Genomic DNA, 21,925 nt, shown 5'->3' with positions numbered 1-21,925 from the left:
ACTATCAATAAGAGATGGTAGAGCCTTTATTTATGATAGATGATTCTAGAAATTTAAGGCCACATTATAACAAAATAGAAAATATCTTATCGATGAAAATGATTAAAAAATAATAATTGAAATTTATATATACTTTCAGAAATAATAGGCTACTTATATTTGTAAACCAAATAGAATTCCTAAAATAAATGGAAATGCAACTCCTAATTAATTAATTAGAAGATAAAAGATATATATATATCAACAAAACTTAACAATAATTTTCCTCTTTGTTTTGTTTAATTAATTGAAAGTTGAAGCAGAAACATGGCATTCCCATCTGGGTATGGGTTCAACCCAACTGACGAAGCACTGGCGGTCGACTACCTGAAGAACAAAATCTTGAAGAATGCTTTGCCTTGCAACATCATTCAAGAAATTAATCTTTATGATTATCATCCTCAACAACTTTACAGTTCGTCTTCTTTAATTAGTTTAGTCTTTCCTTTTTCAAGTTTCTCTTCATTAATTTTTGTTATCTTTTCATGGATTTGATCCTTTTTTTCCTTTTCAAGTTGATTTTTTTTCTGTTTTTGAGCATTATTAGAACATGAAAATTTAATTAAAAAAAAAAAAAAAAAAAGAATTCAAGATCGCTTCTCTTCTTTAATTTCATAAATTTACTGTTTAAAATTCGTATTTATTGTATGTGACATCTTTGAGTTTTTCATTAGAATTAATTTGTCGCATAAAAAGAATATTATTTTCTAATTCTGTACAAGTTTTCATCGGAAAAACCGGAAATTTGAAGAATTCCCGGAACTTGAACTGAGCTTTGAAGCCGCCCTACTAATCGCTCTTTTTCTTTGATTTTCTTTGACTACTATAGCTCTCTAAGTAAACTGCTTTTTTGTTTCTCTCTTAGGAATCCAACAAATTCTTCATGGCTTAAATTAATGATATTTATGTTTTATTATATATATAAATTCTGTGAGTGCAGATTCGCACAAGAAGGAAGGGGGTAAGTTCATGTACTTCTTCACTCCAAGGGATCGGAAGTACCCACATGGAAACCGGCCGAAACGACAGGCCGTCGACGGATTTTGGAAGGCTACTGGGGTTGATCATCCGGTCACAGTAAACAATATCAAAGTAGCAAGCAAGAGGTCCCTGATCTATTATAATGGCAGCAATAAAAATGCAACAAAGACTAACTGGATCATGTATGAATATGTAATGGATCAACATAGCACTCCAGCTGCAAGTAAACCGACTTACAGCCAAAAAAGTCAGGCAGCCGCTTCGAGATCAAATGCCACTCCTGATGACAGCAACATGAAGGTAAATTATCGTTCTTTAATTTGGTCTAATTATTGAGATTTGTTCAAGTCAAGTATCCCAACCCGTATGTAATAATATAAATATTGCTTATTTTTTATTTTTTGGGCAGTTGGACGATTGGGTTTTGTGCAAGGTCTACTTGAAGAATCACAAATCAAAGAACAAGAATCAAGCAGCTAGTAGCAGTGGTGCTAGCTCTATTAGCTCGGAGCCTCAAATGCAAGGAAATGATGGGGGCAATTTGCAGCATAATCTTGATTCCGCAATCTCAATGGCCTCAATGATGCAAAGAACTCATCAGAATGTTGGTAATAATCACAACGTTGCGCCATTTATACAACGGAATGACGGGGGCAATCTGCAACATAATCATGATTCCACATGTTCAATGGCTTCAATGCAAAGAGCTAATCACAATGCTGGTGGTTATCAAAACTTTGCATCATTCCTGCAAGGAACTGATCATCATCATCAATATAATTTGCAGAGTTATGGTGGTCCTATCAACGTCTTGCCTCCATTGCAGATAAGACATCATAATTTTAGTTCAACTAGAACTGCACAGCCAATGGAAGCAACTAATTATCATAACGTTAGCTCTACAAACTTTGTTCCCTGGATACAAACTCAATACAATGGGCAACAGTATGTTGGTTCCATAGGCATTTCGCCTTCGATTCAACCAAACGAGTGCAATGCCGCAAATTACGTTGGTTCAAACTGCGTGGCGTCTGCAGTGCAAGGAGCTAATGGATGTGATGCCACAGATAGTGTTGATTCTACCAATTTTGTGCCGGATAATGTTTTTGGTACGCCTAGCTTTACGCCGCCAATGCTAAGAATGGATCAATGCAATGTGGGAGACAATAATAGTTCCATCAACTCTGAGCCTTTTGTTACTGATTTTGATGTTGATCCTAATCTTTATCTCCAGCTACAAGATCTTAATCTTTATCTTCCTAATTAATTAGTGAGCTTAGGTAGGGTCATTAGTTGTCTTCTTCTTGTTGATTTTATTAAACTTACATTTACTCAAATTGTTACTATAATAGTTCTATATATATTTTAAATTGCAAATTTATTGTTTTAATTTTATTTTAAACTTCTTCTTCTTCTACCAAAAAACGTCCGCATCTTGTCGCACTAAGCTCATAGCAAGAACTTTAATATAAGAAGCTTTAATATAAAACATCAATGGTGATGAACAACAAGGAAAAGAAAAATTACAAGTTGGGAGAGAGCAATTATGTATTGTAGAAACTTTCATGGCAAGTTTATGAATTATGATAGATGATTTTACAAATTAGGGTACATTTTATTAATTAAAAAAAATTAAAATTTAACTTATAATTAATGCCCCCATTTACTTGAAGGAAAAAATAATCTAGAATATGTTAACTCCGTAATTATAGGTTATCTGAGTTGTATACGAAATACAACTCCTAAACTGAATAAAAAAAGCCAAAAAAAAAAAACTCTGAATTAATTCGTAGAGAAATAATTTATACATAAACAAAGCTTAAGTAGTTTTTCAACATCAATTCTTTCAGCTACAAGGAATTTCATATTCCCACCGGGGTATAGGTTCAACCCAACTGACGAGGAGTTGGTGGTTCATTACTTGAGCAACAATGTCTTGAACAATGATTTGCCTTACAACAATATTGCAGAACTTAATCTTATGATTAACATCCTCAAGAACTATACGGTTCGTCTTCTTTAATCGAATTATCTATCTTTTTTTATTTATTTGGTTTTTCTTATTCAGTCTACTATTCAAGTTTTTTTTTTTAGTTTCTTTTGATGGGTTTAAACTGTTTTTCCTTTTTAGTTTTCTTCTTTTGGCGTTTTGTTATTCAATATATATAAATTGTTCATCTTGTCTTAACTTTTTCAGTTTAATCTTCTCTTGCGCAACTCCTTAGGGTTTCTTTCCGTTTATGTATGAAGTATGTTTAATAGTTTCATTCTTGTTAGGTTTATTTCAAAAAAGAAAAATAAATAAATAAATAAATACAAGACCGCTCCTCTTTAACTGAACCCTAACTTGGCTTGCCTGAGGTTTCATCCGTGGAAAACACAACAATTTTTTTTTGGAAATACCGGAAATTCTTGGAACTTGAACTGAAACTGAGACCCCTTGACGACAGAAACTTTGAAGCCGTTCTACTAATTGCCCTTTTAAATCACATATATGTATTCATACATCTTCTTATAAATCATTACAACTTCTTATAAGCGAATTTCTCCACTGTTAACGATGTGCAGTGATCCCACCCAGATCAATATTCTTCAACTCTGGTTCTTGCTGTTCTTCATGGACTCATCTTGACAAATTAAGACTTGAAGAAAACAAACATTTTTATCTCTCTTTTTGAACCTTTTAAGAGGACATTGGAACATAATTCAGATACCTATAGCATCTTCTAAACGGCTAAACCCTTGTGGGTTCATTTGATGTGTTCTTTATCTCTTAGCTATCTAACAAGTTATTTTTGTCCGATTTCCTGCTTTAGCTTTCTAACTAATCTTTGTTTGTACAGATTGTTTGTATAAAAGGCAGTTAATCAATACTTATAAACTAGAGTGAAATTAATGTATGCATGGAGGACTAACATTAATGATTTATGTTTTTATAAATTCGGTGAGAACATATTTGCACATGAGACAATGAGAAACCGCCATGTACTTCTTCTCGCCAAGGGAACGGAATTTCCTACATGGAAACCATCTGAAATGAAAGGCCGGCGAAGGATGTTGGAAGGCTTGCGCCACTAGTTCTCCCATCAAAATAAACAATATCAAAGTAGCGAGCAGGAGGGTTTTAGTTTATCATAACGGAGACAATAAAAAATAAACAAAGACTAACTGGATCATGTATGAATATGTAATGGATCAACATAGCATATCTGCTGTAAGTAAGCCTAATTCCAACTAAAATTCTCAGATTGCTTCGAGCTCAAGTGTCATTTCTGCTGACAATAACATTAAGGTAAAAAATATCATTCATCAATAAATGAAATTTGTGTCAGTTTTCCCCGTTTAAAATAAATGTTCTTTGATTGATAATAACCATAATATAAAGTTTAATTACTTTTGATTATTTGGACAGTTGGATGATTGGCTATTGTGCAGAGTCTATAAAAAGGGATGCAAACGAAGGACGAGAATGAAGAAACTAGTAGTAAAGTTAGCTCTGAGCTTCAAATTCAAACAAACGCTGATAATTCTACTTGTTCTACGGCTTCACTGTAGAAAAATATTGATGAACTCAATTCAGCACTTCATCATACTTATGATCAGCACGTAGGTTGTCACAACTTTGCGCCTCATCAATTGATGCAAGGGACTCTTCAAGATCAGTTTGGTTTCAACCATTCTGCGCCTCCAACAGAGTATTCATTAATGCAATTTGAAACATTGTCCTCTCTTGACTCCAATGCTGCCTATGATTGAACATAATTTTGGGTCTATTGGCGATACTTCATCACAAATCCGAAGAAATTATCATAATGTTTTCTCTACCAATTTTGCTCCTGGGACACAAAATGTGCATCCTTGTTCGCCTTCTTCTAAAATACAACCAACTCGTAGATCTCAGTACACTCCTTCTACCAGATCCGCGCAACCATTTATGGAAATAGACGATTATGGCTGCACCGACACTTTGCCTGTGCCTCTGATGCAAAACACGTTCAATATATCAAATTATGTTGGCATCCTCCTGATCTTCCTTGTTTTGAAGAAAAGAAACCAGATAGTCCCAAGTGGCTAGCATAGTAAACTTCGTATAGAATTACAGTAGTCATAGTCTTCTTCTTTCCATTGATTGTTACTTAATTAGTTGCATATATTTTTCACTTTCGGATTGCAATGTTATTGTTTTCATTATTTTTATTGTTGGTTTTGTGGGGAAATATTAACTTTATAATCTATGCTCACCCAAAAAAATAAAAAATCAGTTATATATATATTAAAAAACTCTTAAGCCCGTATTTAACACAAAAAATAACCTTGCTTATGTTTAATTAGGGGTTTTTTATTTACACCGTTTTCTCAATTTATTAATTAAAGATTTAGAAGATTTAGATTAAAGGTTAAAAATTAAAAAAATATATATAAAAATAAAGCAGAAATATATTTGAAAATTATTATGTTATTTATAGAAATTTTCATTAAGGTTAAAATTATAAAACAAAAAAAGAAAATTAAAGATATTTACCAATATGATGGGAGCTAAAACTCACTTCCTCTTTTAAATTGAAGATGAGTTAACTACATTTGGGTGATTGAGTGGTTCAATAAGGATTCTTGGATGTATTACTCAAGAGGTCATAAACTCGAATCCTTCATCGGTTGCTAATAGGTTACTAATAGGGGTAGTCCCTAAAGCTCTTATTCAGCTAGTAGTTCTAAGGGTTCTAGGATCTCGAGTGATTAATTGAGGTGTGTATAAACTACTCTGGAGTCCCGAGACACCTCGTCATAAAAAGTAAAAAAATAAAATAAAACAAAAACTGAAGACGAGTTTGAATGATAAAATATGTGAGAATAAAGAATCATATTATGTTTATTTCTTATTTGTCTACCAATGGGCCCATCCAAGCCCAAACTCGTTGTTGGAAATTTCATGTTAAGGACTATGTATCTTTTTGTAAATTATTTTATTTTTATATTATTTAAATATAGAATGGGATAAGGATGAAGTATTGTTAATTCTTCCAATAAAGATTAGCTCACAACTCAATCTTACAAATTTTCTCTCATAATCCTGACATAACAGTTCGTAATTGATTAGCTTGCAATTGGACATATATGACCCACTTAAAAACTGACTAATTACGAACTGTTACGTCAACGTTGTGAGAGAAAGTTTGTGAGATTTAATTGTAAGTATAATATTATCCTTTAATTCTAATTTAACCATAACTCGATATTGACTACAACACAGAGGGCAAAGGCTCCTAGGACCAGTCTTTTATTCTTTACTTATAAGTCAAATTGATGGCCCAAATCTTTTAAAATTTGAAAATTTTCAATTAAATAATAATTAAAATAACAAAAATGCTATCCTTACAAAGACAATACAAAGAGAGCTACAAAGTGACATCAGCAAGAAGGAAAAAACAAAGAAAAAACAGAAAAAGAGGGAGAGAGAGAGAGAGAGAAATCATAAAGATGAAGGATAAAAATTGTGTTTGTATGTCCTCTTTATTTTTGTCTTTGTAAGACTAGTATTGCTCTTAAAATAAACACCAGCTATAACCATTATATTAAGATCATCATTTCCAAATAAAATGATTACCATATTGCATAAACTTTAAAGATCTCCCGTGTGTATAATTGTATATGCACGCACATACACGCATACACACAAATTTTTTTAAATATGATATTAATTTAAAGTTTGATTGAAACTTTTAACTTTTAGTATTTAATGATAATAATTTTAACTTTTAATGTCGGTGATAGACAATTAACTGGAATTAATAAGGGCTTGTTTGGTTAGGTTTATTTATTGGCTAAATAAGTTTATAGGTTGTTCGGTTGTATTTTTTTTTTTTTTTTAAGGTATCTAGGACATCTAGACCCATATTAGAGTCTGTCTAATCTTTAGGGCTTTGAGGAACACCCTACAACTATAATGAACCAAGGTAACTAATTGCACAAGTGTGGTAGATATCTCTTATAGACTTGAACACAAAATCTCTTGGATATAGCTAACCTCAGTGATTAAAGAGTTTGTCATCAGGCTATAAGGGGAGAGGTTTATTCAGTTGTATTTCAAAAGTGCTTATAAGGTTTTAAATAAAATATTTTGCAGCTTATTGGAGAAGCTCCGCTCCATAAGTTCTTTTTGAGCTTATTTAGAGTGGTGAAATTTCAGAAATATCCCTACCCGATTTTACAAATTTGACTTGAGTTGACTCGACCCATCCAAAATTTTCTCATCCCGTAGGATCCAGGCGCTCCCACAAGACTCGAATACCCGAGACGTGCCATGTAGAAAAACTGTGAAACCTGATAAAAGACTTACTTTTTCTGAATAACATTACAGTATTTCCATTTCTAACATCTCAAAGACATACACCATCTTTTGTTTTGCAAAATAGGAAAACTTGTGGTATCAAGTTTTCCCCTTATACTACACATTTCAAACATAAACAAAAGGAAATACATGAGGGAAACATGAGTTTCTGAAGCGGAAGTCCAAAATACAATACGACATAAATATAAAACCCACATAAGAAGATGTCGACGCGTGGCACAACCCTGAGCGGAGACTCACTACTCGGCATGATCTTCAGGAGGTCCTGGCGAGGGAAAAAACATTTAAAAAATGGTGAGCTGAAATACTCAGTGAGTGGGGGAAAGAGGAGGTTTGTAAAATTTCTTTAAAGAAAAAAAGAAATAATGATAACATACAACAATTCTTAAGCAAATCCTGAAGACAATATAATTCTATGAATATGCAATGGAAGCAACCACCCCATTCATGTATGCAATATGTGATATATTTCTAACCATCTTGCATTCAATAAATAGTACTCTGACTTACTTCCTTTAACCGTATCTGATTCTGAATAAAACCTCAACATTTGGTATTAGAAACTCTCACCACAACTAGTACCCTGGGGAAAATATGTCATACCCGGTGGGCGTCCCACACGCAGGCAGAGCAAGGGACGTACCTGTCATACCCGGCAAGATCTATTATCGCGCGGGCAAAGCCTCTGAAACTGTTATACCTGGTGGACCACTTAACACCTAGGCAGAGCACTGATAACTGTCATACGCATGCACAGAGCCATAAACTAGATCTGATAACCTGTAACTCTACAGGATGGGTACTTCGTCGGGTGGCTTGAAAACTACTCTTATTTCATTTCTCTATCTCAAACCATTATTTTTATAAAGCATATACCATATTTCATATAAAAGTAAATCATGCCAAACATATGAAATCTCACGCAAAAATGGGTGTAAAATACAAGTTTTCAAAAATGCTTTCAAAACTGATGAAATGCACCCCATTTTCCCTTTTACTACCAAACTCTTTACCAAAACATCACAATCTCAACTCAATGTGTATTTCAACAAATTTCCAAAAGCATCAAAACTCCATTTATTCAAGCATTTCATCACTTCTCAAACTTTGAACAAGGCAACTAACCATTGCATGCTTAATAAATATTCAAACACATTTAATTCAATATAATCATAAAAAAAAAAAAAAAAAAAAAATTTAAATTAATGATAATAGAATTGACATGCAATCATGTGTTCATACTAATTAAATGCTTAAAACACAATGTTTGTGCACATGTCTAAGTCTTTCTCCAAACAACTCTTCAAACAACAACAATAACCCATCTCTACCATGTAAACAACCTTTTCAACTATTCAATTCAAAACATAGTTTCCAAGTAATCGTAAAACAGTAAACTTAAGGATGATATGCAAGCTTAGAAAATTAAAGAAATCTAATAATGCTATTATCTCGAAAACGTATATATATCTTCCTTTAATAGCAAAAACTTACATGTTTTACAACATATTATATGCAAAACACAGGGGTGAAAATGCAAACGAATAAACATGTTCAAAAATTGATATTTAAAATCATTTGCATTTTTCCTTCAACACCACATTTCAACAGCCAACACCCGTCACCACCCATGAAGTCAACATTTCCAAATTTTAATTTATTTTCCAAAATTAAGGCAAATCCACCAATGGTACATCGAAATCAACATGATGGAGAAGTGATTTAAATAAATAAACCAAAGAAAATTCACATGTAATTTTATAAGGGTAATTACCAAAATCAATCAAATATGGCAACATGTAAAGCAAGATTTAGCAAATATCACACTTAACCCAATATTGCACCAAAACGTTATAATAGCAATCAATAACTTGACATGCAAACAGGAATTTAGTTTTTTTTTTTTAAAAGGACTTTTCGGCTAATTCACTCACATTGGCTCAACAGAAATGGAAGGGTAAATTCACCAAATAATCACACTTAACACAAAAATTACTTCAATCATTGAAATAGCATTATAAAATTTAACATGCAAAGGCTTTAATTTAAGTTTGAAAAGAATACTGGTTGAATCCCACTCACTATTTTAGCTCAACCGAAACTTTGAAAGGAAACCTCAAGCACTTTCTTCCTCCACAGTCGAAATAAAAATGGGATCTACTTCAATATCTCAAGATTCTCATCCTCCATTTTTGCTTCACTCTTCCTTTCTCAATCTATCTCTAGACCGAAACACCTCTTTCTTCTATTCTTTTCTTCTTTTTCCGCTCTTCTTCCTTCTTTTCTTTCTCTCCTTCTTGAGAGATTCAAAAAGAAAATGAAAATGAGTTGAGCAAATCTGTGTAACAGTAATTTTATTTATGTTTTGCTAGCTGATATAAGAGGAAGACTGGTCTCTTTTATATGAAATGAGAGAGAGAGTCAAAACGACACCGTTACAAGGACAAGTGGAATTTACAAATTTACCCACTTTTGCTCTTTTTAGCTTTGGTCAACATTTCCCCTCAAATACATCTGGGGTATCAACCTTGCTTCTAAGAGATTATAACATTTCCCCTCAAATACAACTGGGGTAATACTTCAATAAAAAAGACACTAACATTTCCCTTCAAATAAACTGAAACAAGTAAAGGTAAGTAAAAGTAAAGTATACTGATTGACTTTAGCAATTCTTCACTTCATCATTGGCAAAATATGCAGTTTCTAACTCTTCATTACGCCTTCAGACTCAAAAATGCATAATGTTCAGTTCAGACTTCATTTTGAAATTCTTAGGCATCATTCTCAAAAATGCATAATGTTTAGTTTAGACTTCATTCTGAAATTCTCAGACATCATTTTCAAATTTTATATAGCACCATCAACTTCTTCCTACAACTTGAGAGCATATTTTCAGAGAAGATCCACATCAAACTAATTTCAGATTGCAGAATCATCATAAACGAAAGTCCACAACAACATCAACTTCTTCCCACAATTTTAGTTGCATATTTTCACACAATCAACATAAAACATTCCTCCATACATTCAAGCACAGAACACCATTTAACATTCCTTTTGCATAATCAACACAGAGCATCACTTTCACAATTTTCAGCACTACAGAACACCATTTTCAACACATTCAGCACAACAGAACATCATTTTTCAGCACTACAAAACACCATTTTCAACACATTCAACACAGAGCACCACTTTCACATTTTCAGCATAGAGATATTTAACACAAAGCACCACAAACCCATTACTTTGCACAACAATTCTCAAACTCAACAATTCATATAAAAGTACACAAATTCACAGTAGAAGAAAAGAGCAGACTTGCATATTCTTCAATGAAATGACTCTACTCTGTTTAAAAGATTCTGTTTAAAGCAGATTGGCAAAGTCTTCAGCAATATGGTTCAGTTCAGACTTTCCCAGTAGAAATCTTCACCTCAACAACATTGAGTTTCTGTTTCAGCTCCAAAAATTAAGCTACTGATAAAGACTTTCTTAATACATCAGGAATTTACAATTTTGATGGAACATACTGCACTATGAATTTCTTGGCTAGAACCTGATCTCGGATGTAATGTGTGTCTATTTCAATATGCTTAGTTCTAGCATGAAATACAGGGTTAGCTGCCAAAGCTCCTGCACTAAGATTATCACACCAAATCACATGAGTGGCAGTTAATGTAATTCCTAGCTCAAAAAACAGGTTGTCTAACCAAGCTAATTCAGTTGCAGTCTGTGCAAGGGCTCTGTATTCAACTTTTGTTGAGGACAAGGCAACAACTTTCTGCTTACGAAACTCCATTGAATTAGGTTGGGTCCTAGGTAGATATAATATCCACTTGTAGACCTCCTATCATCAAGATTACTTCCCCAATCTGCATCGATATAGAACTCAACACAGAGGGCAGCTGCTGGTTTGAATTGTAATCCATGAAACTGAGTGCCTTTAAGATACCATAACACACTTTTGCAGGCCTGCCATTGAAGCTTAGTTGGAGCTTGAAGGAATTGACTAAGCTTGTTAACTATGAAGCTTATATCTGGTCTTGTCAAAGTCAAGTACTGTAGAACTCCAATGGTGCTTCTATATGGACTAGGATCCTTGAACAACTCACTATTAAAGGAGAAAAACTTAGTACCAGTAGCCATGGGAGTTGGACAAGCATGAGCATCTTGCATTTTAGTTTTGGTCAATAAGTCACCAATATACTTAGTTTGCTTCAAGTGTATACCTTCTGCATTTCTAGTTGCTTCTAAACCGAGGAAGTAACTCACAGACCCAAGTGTTTTTAAAGAAAATTCACTGTTTAGATCTGCTATAAGTTGTAAAATAGAGGGATTGTCGGATCCAGTAATAAGTATATCATCTACATAGATGAGGATGTAAATAACCTGATTTGTTTCCTTAAGAATAAAGAGACTTGAATCTGAAACTGAATTATGGAATCCTCTACTCAGCAAAGCTTGCTTGAGTTTGTCAAACCAGGCTCTCGATGCTTGTTTAAGACCATACAAGGCCTTATTAAGTTTACATACATGGGAAGAAAGTTGATGATGCTTAAACCTAGTAAGCTGACTCATGTAGATTGTTTCACTCAGAACGCCATTGAGAAAGGCATTATTTACATCAACTTGTTGGATATCCCATCCTTTAGAAACAGCAAGAGTAAAGATGATCCTAATAGTAGAAGGTTTGACCACTGGACTGAATGTTTCAAAATAGTCTAAACCAGGGGTTTGTTGAAAACCTTTTGCTACTAAATGGACCTTATATTTGTGTAATGAACCATCAGCATGATACTTGGTTCGAAAAACCCACTTGTTCCCAACAATATTCATGTCAAAGGTCTTGGGAACAAGAATCCATGTTTCATTTGTCATCAGGGCAGTGAACACATCATGCATAGCCTCTCTCCACTCTTTACAAGCAAGGGCTTTATTTACTGAGTTAGGTTCAGGTTGAACAGAAGAAGGTATAGAGACTACCAAGACAGTTTTGTCTTGGTCAGCAAGTTTGACTTTATTTTGATTAGCAAGTTTAGCTCTGGTGATCATGGGATCGATATTGGTAGGTGAAGGATAGGTGGCTGGTGTACTTAATGTTGTTGATGTAGTTGAAGAAGGATGTGATTGGGAAGTAGGAAACTAAGATGATGACAAATCAATTACAAGACTGTAGTCAGTGTTCTCATGAGGTAAAGGAAGTTGGGATTGAGTTGAAATGGTTGAGGGCATGGATTTGATGGGTATAGATAGAAAACAAGTAAGATCCATGACTAAAGGATTTACTGGACAGTTTAAGGTACATATAGAAGGTTGTGTAGGTTGTGTTTGAGACTTGGGAGATTGTGTTTGGGAGGTGGATAAAGATGGTGAAATGGAGGCAGAGGTAAGGGACTTGGAGGGTGTGTAAGGCCGAGAATTATGGTTAGAGTTAAAATTATGAAACAAATCAGGAGATTTACTGAAAATTGGAGTAATGGAGTAAGGAATTTGCTTACCAACTATTGTAGAAGTACAAGGTGAAGAACAGGGCACTGCTAAAGGAACCTTGCTGCTTGAATCAGTTGCACAATTTATAGATATAAAAGGAAAACTGGATGGTGAAGTGTAAGGAGATGTATGACTGGAGGTTTTATGAATAACAGACTGAGAACCATTAGGAAAACCAATGGTAAATGGAAATTGAGTTTCATGGAACTAAACACTAGGAATAATAATGATTTTCTTTTCAGCAGTGAGACATTTATACCCTTTATGAATGAGACTATAACCAACAAAAACGCATTTGGAGGAGTGAAAATTTAGTTTGTGTTTATTAAAATCTGTCAAATAGGGAAAACATGCACAACCAAAGACTTCTAATGAAGTATACAAGGGAATTTTGTTAAACAAAACTTGATTAGGTGAGATAAATTGCAAAACTGAAGAGGGCATTCTGTTTATTAAGAAGACAACAGTTTCAAAACCAAACCACCAAAAATGCAATGGCATGGATGCTTAAGCAAGTAGAGTAAGACCAGTTTCAACTATATGTCTATGTGTTCTCTCACTTCTCCCATTTTGTTGATGTACATAAGCACAAGAATGTCTAAAAGCAATACCAGCCTCAGTAAGATATGACCCTAAACCTCTATATTCTCCCCCTTGATCATATTGCAAACACTTGAGTTTTTTATTAAATTGTCTTTCAACTAAATGATGAAACCTAATGATCTGGAATTTACTTCAGCTTTTGTTCGTAAAAGAAATATCCAAGTAAAGCGACTATAATCATCAATGAAATGGATGTAATACCTAAACCCTTCAATAGATGCAATTGGAGTTAGACCCCAAACATCACTATGGATAAGTTCAAGAGGTTGAGTGGCTTTGGATTGTGATAGAGGAAAACTATTCCTATGTAACTTGCCTAACTTGCATGCATCACAAAAAGGCAAGGAGGAGGCAGATTTCGTGAATTTGAGACAAACATTTTTATGAAGAGCCTTAGTATGAGGATGACCTAATCTATTATGCCATAGGGATATACCAGCAGTGGTGCTACTAGCTTGTAAAGCAAATGACACATTAGGCAGCATGAACTAACTAGAATTATTATTAGTGTGATCATGTAACAATCTAGAAGATAACACAGTAGAAGCATTAGTGTGATCAGAATTATTATTAGTGTGAGCAGATAACAGTTTGGAAGATAACACAGTACAAGCATTAGAGTCATAATCATAATGATTAGCATGAGCATTGGACAATTCAGAATGTAACACAAGACAATCATCAGAATTACAATCAGAATGATTATTGATAACATTGTGATCAGAAATAGTTTTATTTATTGAAATGGAATTACAACTAGAGACATTATCAAAGAAACATGTTTGTGGGCTGAAATCAAGAGTTCCCAAGTAACAATTATCATCAGTAATTGGCAATTTGCATTCAGGAATAACATTAGAGGTAAGACTCTTGTTATCTAGTACATAATTAAAGACTTGAGGGTGCAGGCTGTTAAGAGCTCGTTGCTCATTGTACTTAGGTGAATTATGAACAGGAACAGGAGAAGATGGCAAATTAGAAGGAACGTGCAACTGATACAGGCCAGCTTTAAGACCTCCTTACAAAAGCACTGTTCTGGTATCTTTGTCCTTTATAAGACATTAGTTAGAGTTAAATTCTACTACCAAATTATTGTCTTTTGTAAATTTTGAGATACTAAGAAGGTTTTTAGTTATTCTAGGCACACATAGGACACCTTTTAAATACAAACATTTAGAGTGTAAGAAAAACCAACATGGGAGATGTTTAGAGACTCACCACTACTGACTTGCAATTGATCAGTACCATCATAGTTCCTACTAGCTGCTAAGTGATGGGGATCAAAAGTAACATGATCGGTAGCTCTTGAATCCATGTACAAGGTTGGATCAGGTGGTGTGGTGGTGGACATAGGTATAGGTACGAGGGAGTTGGGAGCTGGTGATGGATTTTGATGGGATACATAATAGGCTTGATTAGGAGTGGGTAAGTTTGTTATTGGCTTGGGACAGGAAAGCTAGGCTGTGATGAAGGTTGCTGTCGAGTGGAGAAAGAGACACCATGATGTCCTTGTCCATGAGACTGATTGTTCCCAAAGGAAAAACCTCCAATAAGTCTAGAATTTGAGCGAGAACTAGGATCTCCATAATGTGTAAATTGAGGATGAGGACCTCCATACTAAGTTGCTGAGGCACCAAACTGAGATTGAGCAGGAGTGCCAAATTGAGATTGAGTAGGTGGAGCCCTATTATAGGTTGAATTTTACTTGTTATAGCATTGTGCCGCTATGTGGCCAACTTTGTTGCATACTTGACACATTGGTTTGCCTCTGCCAGCACCTCTGCCTCGACCTCTGCCAAATGATTTATAACCAGATGCTCTATAAAGTGGAAAGGCAACACCAATAGGGCCTCCAAAATGACTCTAATGTGCAGAGGGAAAGAGTGAATCAGTGTGTGTAACAGGAAAGGAATAGGCTAGATAAGTTGGAGCAGAGTAAGCAGTTGGTGCTAATGGATAAGCTAATGAGTAAGTTGATGAAGGATGAACTGGTGCTGGAGGCAGAGTATTTGTCAGAGCAAGTGCATAGTGCACTGTGTGGAGACCTCTAGCAACATCATTAGGATTTAAAGATCCCTTTGTACCAATAGATAGCAACGGTGAAGCATTAGGATTACTAAGAGATGCCATATGCATTTTGGAAAATCAATGTTATTAAACTTCTCAAGTCTTATCTCATATTTCTAGAGCAGAAATAAAGCCTCTTGTAGAGACATTGAGTCAAATTTAGACTCAATCTGAGATGTTAGATTGACTACAACAACATCAAACTCTGGTCCAAGGCCATCTAACACATATTAAAGTAGATCTTCATCACTTATCACCTGACCACTTCCCGACAGATTCTCAACAAAGCTCTTCATTTTCTTGACAAATTCACTAATACTCATACTTCCTTTCTAAGTGGTTTGAAGTAAATTCCTTAGGTGAAGTGCTCTTGCTTTGGAGTCAATAACAAACTCATGTTCAAGATGATACCAAATTTCAGTGCCAAATTGACATTTAGAGATGTTACTAAACATACACTCAAAGATAGACGCAAGAAGCCAAGTAACAAGAAATTTATTAGTCTTCTTCCATGCTACATAAGTTGGATTGATTTTTTCCTTAGTTAGGGTTTCACTTGATTGAGTTGAACTATCATTATCAGAGACAATTATAGGATCAGGACATGGAATTGAACCTATTAGATGGTCTTCCAGTTCATGAGCTCCAACAGCCGAGAGAACTTGAGATCGTCAGAACCTATAGTTATCCTTGTAGTTGTCTCTGGTCAATTTCGGTGTGATTACTTGCAAACTAGATGAAAAAATTGAAGACTGAGCTGAGCTAAGATTCGCCAATTTCTCCATAATACTTTATTTAAAACGAAGAACCAGGATTCTTAGTTGTAGACGTGTGTCTTCAGCTTTGATACCATGAGAGATTCAAAGAGAAAACGAAAAAGAATGGAGCAAATCTGTGTAACAGTAATTTTATTTCTGTTTTGCTGACTGATACAAGAGTAAGACTGCTCTCTTTTATATGAAATGAGAGAGAGAGTCAAAATGACACCGTTACAAGGACAAGTGGAATTTACAACTTTACCCACTTTGACTCTTTTTAGCATTGGTCAACACTTCTCTCTCCTGTTTGGGGCTTCTTCTTCTTCTTCTTCTTCATTTAGATGAACAGCCAAGTATTTTTTTTTTTTTTTTTTTATATAAAACAGTTTTTCTAAAATTATAAATCTGCCCCTAAATTCTCTTAATTCTAGTCTAACCCTGCCACATAAGCTTCTCCTTACAAAAGTGTCCAGATTTTTCCCTCTTGATACATGCAAATTCATCAGAATTTATTTCTTTTGTTTTCACCCCTTAACGTAAACTTTAAAAACTGATAGAAATGCCCTTTCTTACAACAATACCGTAAAATCAAATAGAAAGAGAAGTAAATAAATAAATAAAATTCATGATATAATTAAATTAGAAATGGGGTTTTACATGAGTTATTCTTGTATATTAAAGTCTTTTCAGTAAAATAATATGAGAAAACTCTTTTACATTTTCTTAACTAAACAACTATAGAGTTTTCACTCCAACTCTTCTTTAATAAGCTTTACTCAACAATGTTGTGCCAAAGGGACCCGAAATATAGTTGAACCTTTTAATGATAGGAAGAAATGTTTATATTTTCTTTTAAATTTAGACTTTTATCTCGTAAATATTAAAAATACAACATTTTGTTTTGATGTTACTTGACAATAGTAAACTCATTTTTTTTTTTTAGGTAACTAAGGTATTTAGGCCCACATTGGAGTCTGCCTAATCCTCAGGGTCGCAGAACACCCTACAAGTTAATAGACCAAAATAATTACACAAATGTGGTAGATAACTCTCATGTGACTACAAGACCCCTTGAGTATGGCTAATCCCAGTGACTAAAAGGTTTGCCATCCAACCACAAGAGGTGACAATAGTAAACTATTGATTGTAACTAGAACCAATAAACATGATTGAGTTAGCAAGCTAAGCGATAGAACAATTCCTTTAGCTTGAAAACACAACCAAAATAAAGTCTATATATAAACTATCCTAAATCACTTCCGTAGATTGTCACGGCTGCATTTAGCATATTCAACAAGCCTTTAAACCCCTAGGCAGCCCTAGTTGGACGAGTTATAGTCTCGTGAGGGTTTCCAGTGATGATATCCACAAACATCCTAACCTAACCTAACCTCACCTAGACTCAAACAAACATTTTAGGATTCATACATATAATCGTCTCAAAAATTGTGTCAATGTGAACAAATCGAATAATTAACAACATGAAAATGCAAAAAATAAGTGAATTTCAACTACACTTTTGTTATTGACTCTCTCATAATCATTCACAAACCATTCATCCAAAAACCCAGATGATTTTATGCATAACTTCCATAGGCAAAGTACAAAAATAAAACAAATGTGCAATCAAACTCCGTAAGCTCACTTTTCAAACCACTTTCCACTAATGTAGAATCCAATCACTACATTGGATCATTAGGTCTTCTCCATGGTTGTAACGTTAGGATAGGGTAATGGTTTATGACATAACGGAAAGGAATTTTTAACAAAATGTGAGAGACTTAATATTTTACAGTAAATGACCATGAACAATCTCTTTCTTGCTTCCCTTCTCATTCACCCTTTACTCTTTCACATTGATTGAACTTTTCCTTCCAACATTAGCACAAACCCTCATGTAATGTACCTCATTTCAAGTTCTTCTCCCCAGTTACTTCTTCCTATTTTTCTGCAAATTTTTTTTTTTTTTTGTTTTTTTTTTGGGAAGACAGTAACTCATAAAAAAAATTGTCTACCCCACCTTGCTTCTACTGTCAATTTTTTTTTCTTTTCACAACACCCAATCTATCTCATTGCACATACTCAGGTTGTGGTCCAAAAGATATATTTATTTTCTTCTACCACACTTCTTTTCATGAGTTTTTCTTTTAAGGTCATCTCAAATTAAGTCTCTCACAATAAGATGGATCAGAAAGTGTTTTAGGCTTCATCATCAAGGTGAGATATAGTGGGTTTAAAACAAAAAAAATAAGGCTTACCAAGTGTATATATAGGCTCAAAAGGGTTAACTAGAGATAAAATAATATAGGTTGGCTTGAAAGGCTCAATCGTTCCAAAGAAAATTGCCTAAATCATATCCTAAGCAATGCAGATTCTCGAATTTCGCCTCAAGTGATTATCAAATGAGTTCTAGAGTTTATGTATAATTTTCACAAAAATAAAAAAATAAAAAATTATTGCCCATAAAAACACACACAAAACGTCTTTAAGTTTCCAAATTACTCAACCAATCAAATCCATTCCCAAGAGAGTCATAACTAAATGCAGTTGTCATCTACTATCATCTTTACACTATGTGAAAGTTAATAAAATCTCAATGTAACAAATTCACAATTATGGTCTTATCATTGACTTATGTATGAGTTCCAAACCAAAACAAAATACATTAACTCTTTCACCTTGCAACACACCTAAAACAATTCCACCCAAAAGCTTTTAAAGAGATAAATCAAAGCAAAAGATATTCAAAGATGTCCATTGAATGAAACTAAATTTGGCCATAAAAAAAATATTCCTTACCCCCAACGTTAGAGATTAACATTGTCCTCAATGTGCAAAGAGAACAACTACAATACTCTTCATGCGTAACATTTATATGGAGGTAGTCTTGTGAAGTCATGCATATTGTTTGTTGTATCCAATAGTCCTCGAGAATCTAGTCAAAAGAAAACAAACTATGTGCCTTTCTTGGCCAATTTAGTGTGCATAGAAGAAATTATGGGTGAAACAAAAACAACTAACATATCAAGCCAAACCAAAGTTATCACAGCTTAACACAATAAACAAAAATCTAAAATAAATTCAAAAGGAAAACCAAAATTAAAGTAAAGAGCTTGGGTTGCCTCCCAAGAAGCGTTTTATTAGAGTCGTAAGCTCGACTTTTTGACTCCTTCAATCTGGATCATCTAGGAAAATCTAAATCCTTCTATCCTTCAATCCACCATACACATACGGCTTCAATTGTTGTTCATCTACCCTCTCAAATTCAGCATCCATAATCCTAGAATTGACTAAAGAATTTTCTAAGGGTGAGATAGGGTAGTTTTCTTCTAAGGTTTCTGCTACTTTGTCATCAAGGATGCTAATCTCAAAGCAAGTATCCAACTTAGATAGACATTTCATCGTTTTAAAAACATTGAACTCCACTTGTTCGTCTTCTACCCTTAAGATTAGTTTACCTTGGTGTACATCTATTAAAGTCCTACTAGTAGCTAGAAAAGGCCTTCCTAATATTAAAGGTATGTTCCAATCTTCTTCCATATCAAGAACTACAAAATCTACCGGAAAGATAAATTTGTCTACCTTTATTAAGACATCCTCCACCACTCCCCTATGATATGTTATAGATCTATCCGCCAATTGAAGATGAATCGTGGTTGGCTTCACCTCTCCTAAACCAAGTTTCCTGAAAATAGAAAATGGCATCAAGTTAATGCTAGCTCCTAAATCACATAAAGCTTTATCAAAATAAAAACTACCAATTGTGCAAGGAATATTAAAACTCCCTAGATCTCTAAGCTTTTGTGGTAATTTATTCAATAACAATGTGCTACACTCTTCCATAAGCATCGCCGTCTCATGTTCTTCAAATCTCCTCTTTTTGGTGATAATCTCCTTCAGAAACTTCGCGTACTTCGATATTTGCTCTAACATGTCCACAAAAGGAATGTTAATATGTAAAGTTCTAAACATGTCCATAAACTTACCGAATTGATTATCCAATCTCTATTTTTGCACTCTGTGAGGATACGGGAGGGTCGTGTCATCATCCGCCACAGCATGGTCACTTCTGTCCACTTTTTCTACTTCGAGTTGTTGCTTTTTTTCTTCTTTCTTGCTTGATTCCTTGAACTCCTTACCACTTCTCAACATGATAGCATTGAGTTGCTCCTTTGGACTTTCCTCAATATCACTTGGTAATGTTCCTTGAACTCTTCCCGCTAATATGTTGTGAATTTTCCTAATTTGAGTCTCAAGGTTCCTAATAGAGGCTGATTTATTTTGAACCAGGACGTCAGTCTTCTCAAACCTCTTGCTTGTCTCTTCAATGAACTTGGTCAATACATTCTCTAAATTAGATTTTGGCTCTTGATTCTGAAAAACAGGAGGTTGTTTATGCTCGTTGTTGTTGCTCCAAGAGAAGTTTGGGTGTTTCCTCCATGCTAGATTGTATGTGTTGGAATATGGATTCCCTTGCCCCCTTTGGAAATTATTGATGTAATTGGCTTGTTTAGGCTGAGCAAATGGGTTCCCTTCTTGACAATCCTTGGATGGATGATTTCCTGCACAAAGGTCACATGTTAGAGAAGAAAATTCAATTGCATTTATTTTTAACACATTACCTAATTGCTTCTGGATGTTTGAAAGTTGAGCAGTAAACGCGGTGTAACCATTAACTTCGTGCACTCCCGCTGATCTCCTTGTTGGAGTTCTCTCCAAAGTCCTCATGTAATTATTGTTCGCCATCACTTCAATCAGATTGTATGCTTCCTCTGGTGTTTTATTGTTCAAGACTCTTCCACTTGCAGCATCAATCATAGTTTGGATAGTTGGTAGCAACCCTTAGTAGAACGTTTGCACTTGCGACCAGATTGGTAAACCATGGTGAGGGTACCTCCATAAGAGATCTTTATACCTTTCCCATGCTTCATACAATGACTCCAAGTCTTGTTGGTAAAAATTGGTAATCTCACTTCTCAGCTTGGCAGACTTGGCAGGTGGAAAGTATTTAGTGAGGAACGCTTGAGCTAACTCGTTCCATGTCGTGATGCTCCCAGATGGCAAAGAAATCAACCAAGCCTTAGCTTTATCCCGAAGAGAGAATGGGAAAAGCCTTAGCCTAGTTGCATCATCGAAGACTCCATTATGCCTGAATGTGTCGCACAACTTCAGAAAATTGGCGATATGCAAGTTGGGATCATCATTAGCCAACCTAGCGAATTGGACCATCTGCTGAATCATTTGAATAATTGCTGGCTTTATCTCGAAGGTATTTGCTTGAATTGGTGGTCTTCTGATGCTACAAATAGCACACTTCGACAGTAGGATTAGAGTAGTCATTTAATGCTCTTTGAACAACTTCAACTCCTATATCAGCCATTGAACTAACTCCTCTGTACAGTCCAACACTAAAAATATAGAACTAAAAATTAAAGCAATAAAAACAAAAATAATTAAAAAAATATATAATACAAACCAAATTAGCAACTAAACAGCTTGTATTAATATTGATAATATAAAAGCAATTCTCCGACAACAGGGCCAAAAACTTGTTGTTGATTTTCGCAAGTATACAAAATCGTACAAGTAATAAAGTGTATAAAATACGGATATCGAACTCAAGGGAATTACTATT

At 34.5% G+C, this 21,925-nt stretch overlaps 1 protein-coding gene and 1 non-coding gene across 2 annotated transcripts; both read left to right on the top strand.

The window, feature by feature from the left end:
• The first annotated feature begins 306 nt into the window (after positions 1-306).
• On the top strand, positions 307-2,287 carry LOC116131675 (NAC transcription factor 25-like). The gene is made up of 3 exons (XM_031417343.1): positions 307-454; positions 980-1,320; positions 1,430-2,287. The coding sequence occupies exons 1-3, from the start codon at positions 307-309 to the stop codon at positions 2,285-2,287; spliced, it is 1,347 nt and encodes a 448-aa protein (XP_031273203.1).
• An 18,879-nt stretch (positions 2,288-21,166) lies between these two features.
• LOC116131685 lies at positions 21,167-21,273 on the top strand. The gene has a single exon (XR_004128286.1). It is a non-coding gene; the product is annotated as a small nucleolar RNA R71 (small nucleolar RNA).
• Positions 21,274-21,925: the final 652 nt, after the last annotated feature.

This window comes from Pistacia vera, unplaced genomic scaffold (assembly GCF_008641045.1).
Source record: "Pistacia vera cultivar Batoury unplaced genomic scaffold, PisVer_v2 Contig237, whole genome shotgun sequence".
Classification (NCBI taxonomy): domain Eukaryota; kingdom Viridiplantae; phylum Streptophyta; class Magnoliopsida; order Sapindales; family Anacardiaceae; genus Pistacia; species Pistacia vera.
Note: the sequence above shows the minus strand (reverse complement) of the source record. Positions and strands in the feature narration are given on the sequence as shown.

Coding starts and splice junctions, on each gene's coding strand:
- LOC116131675 (XM_031417343.1), top strand. CDS start 307: ATGGCATTCCCATCTGGGTATGGGTTCAACCCAACTGACGAAGCACTG. Junction 455..979: donor TCATCCTCAACAACTTTACA/GTTCGTCTTCTT, acceptor CTGTGAGTGCAG/ATTCGCACAAGAAGGAAGGG. Junction 1,321..1,429: donor CTGATGACAGCAACATGAAG/GTAAATTATCGT, acceptor TTTTTTGGGCAG/TTGGACGATTGGGTTTTGTG.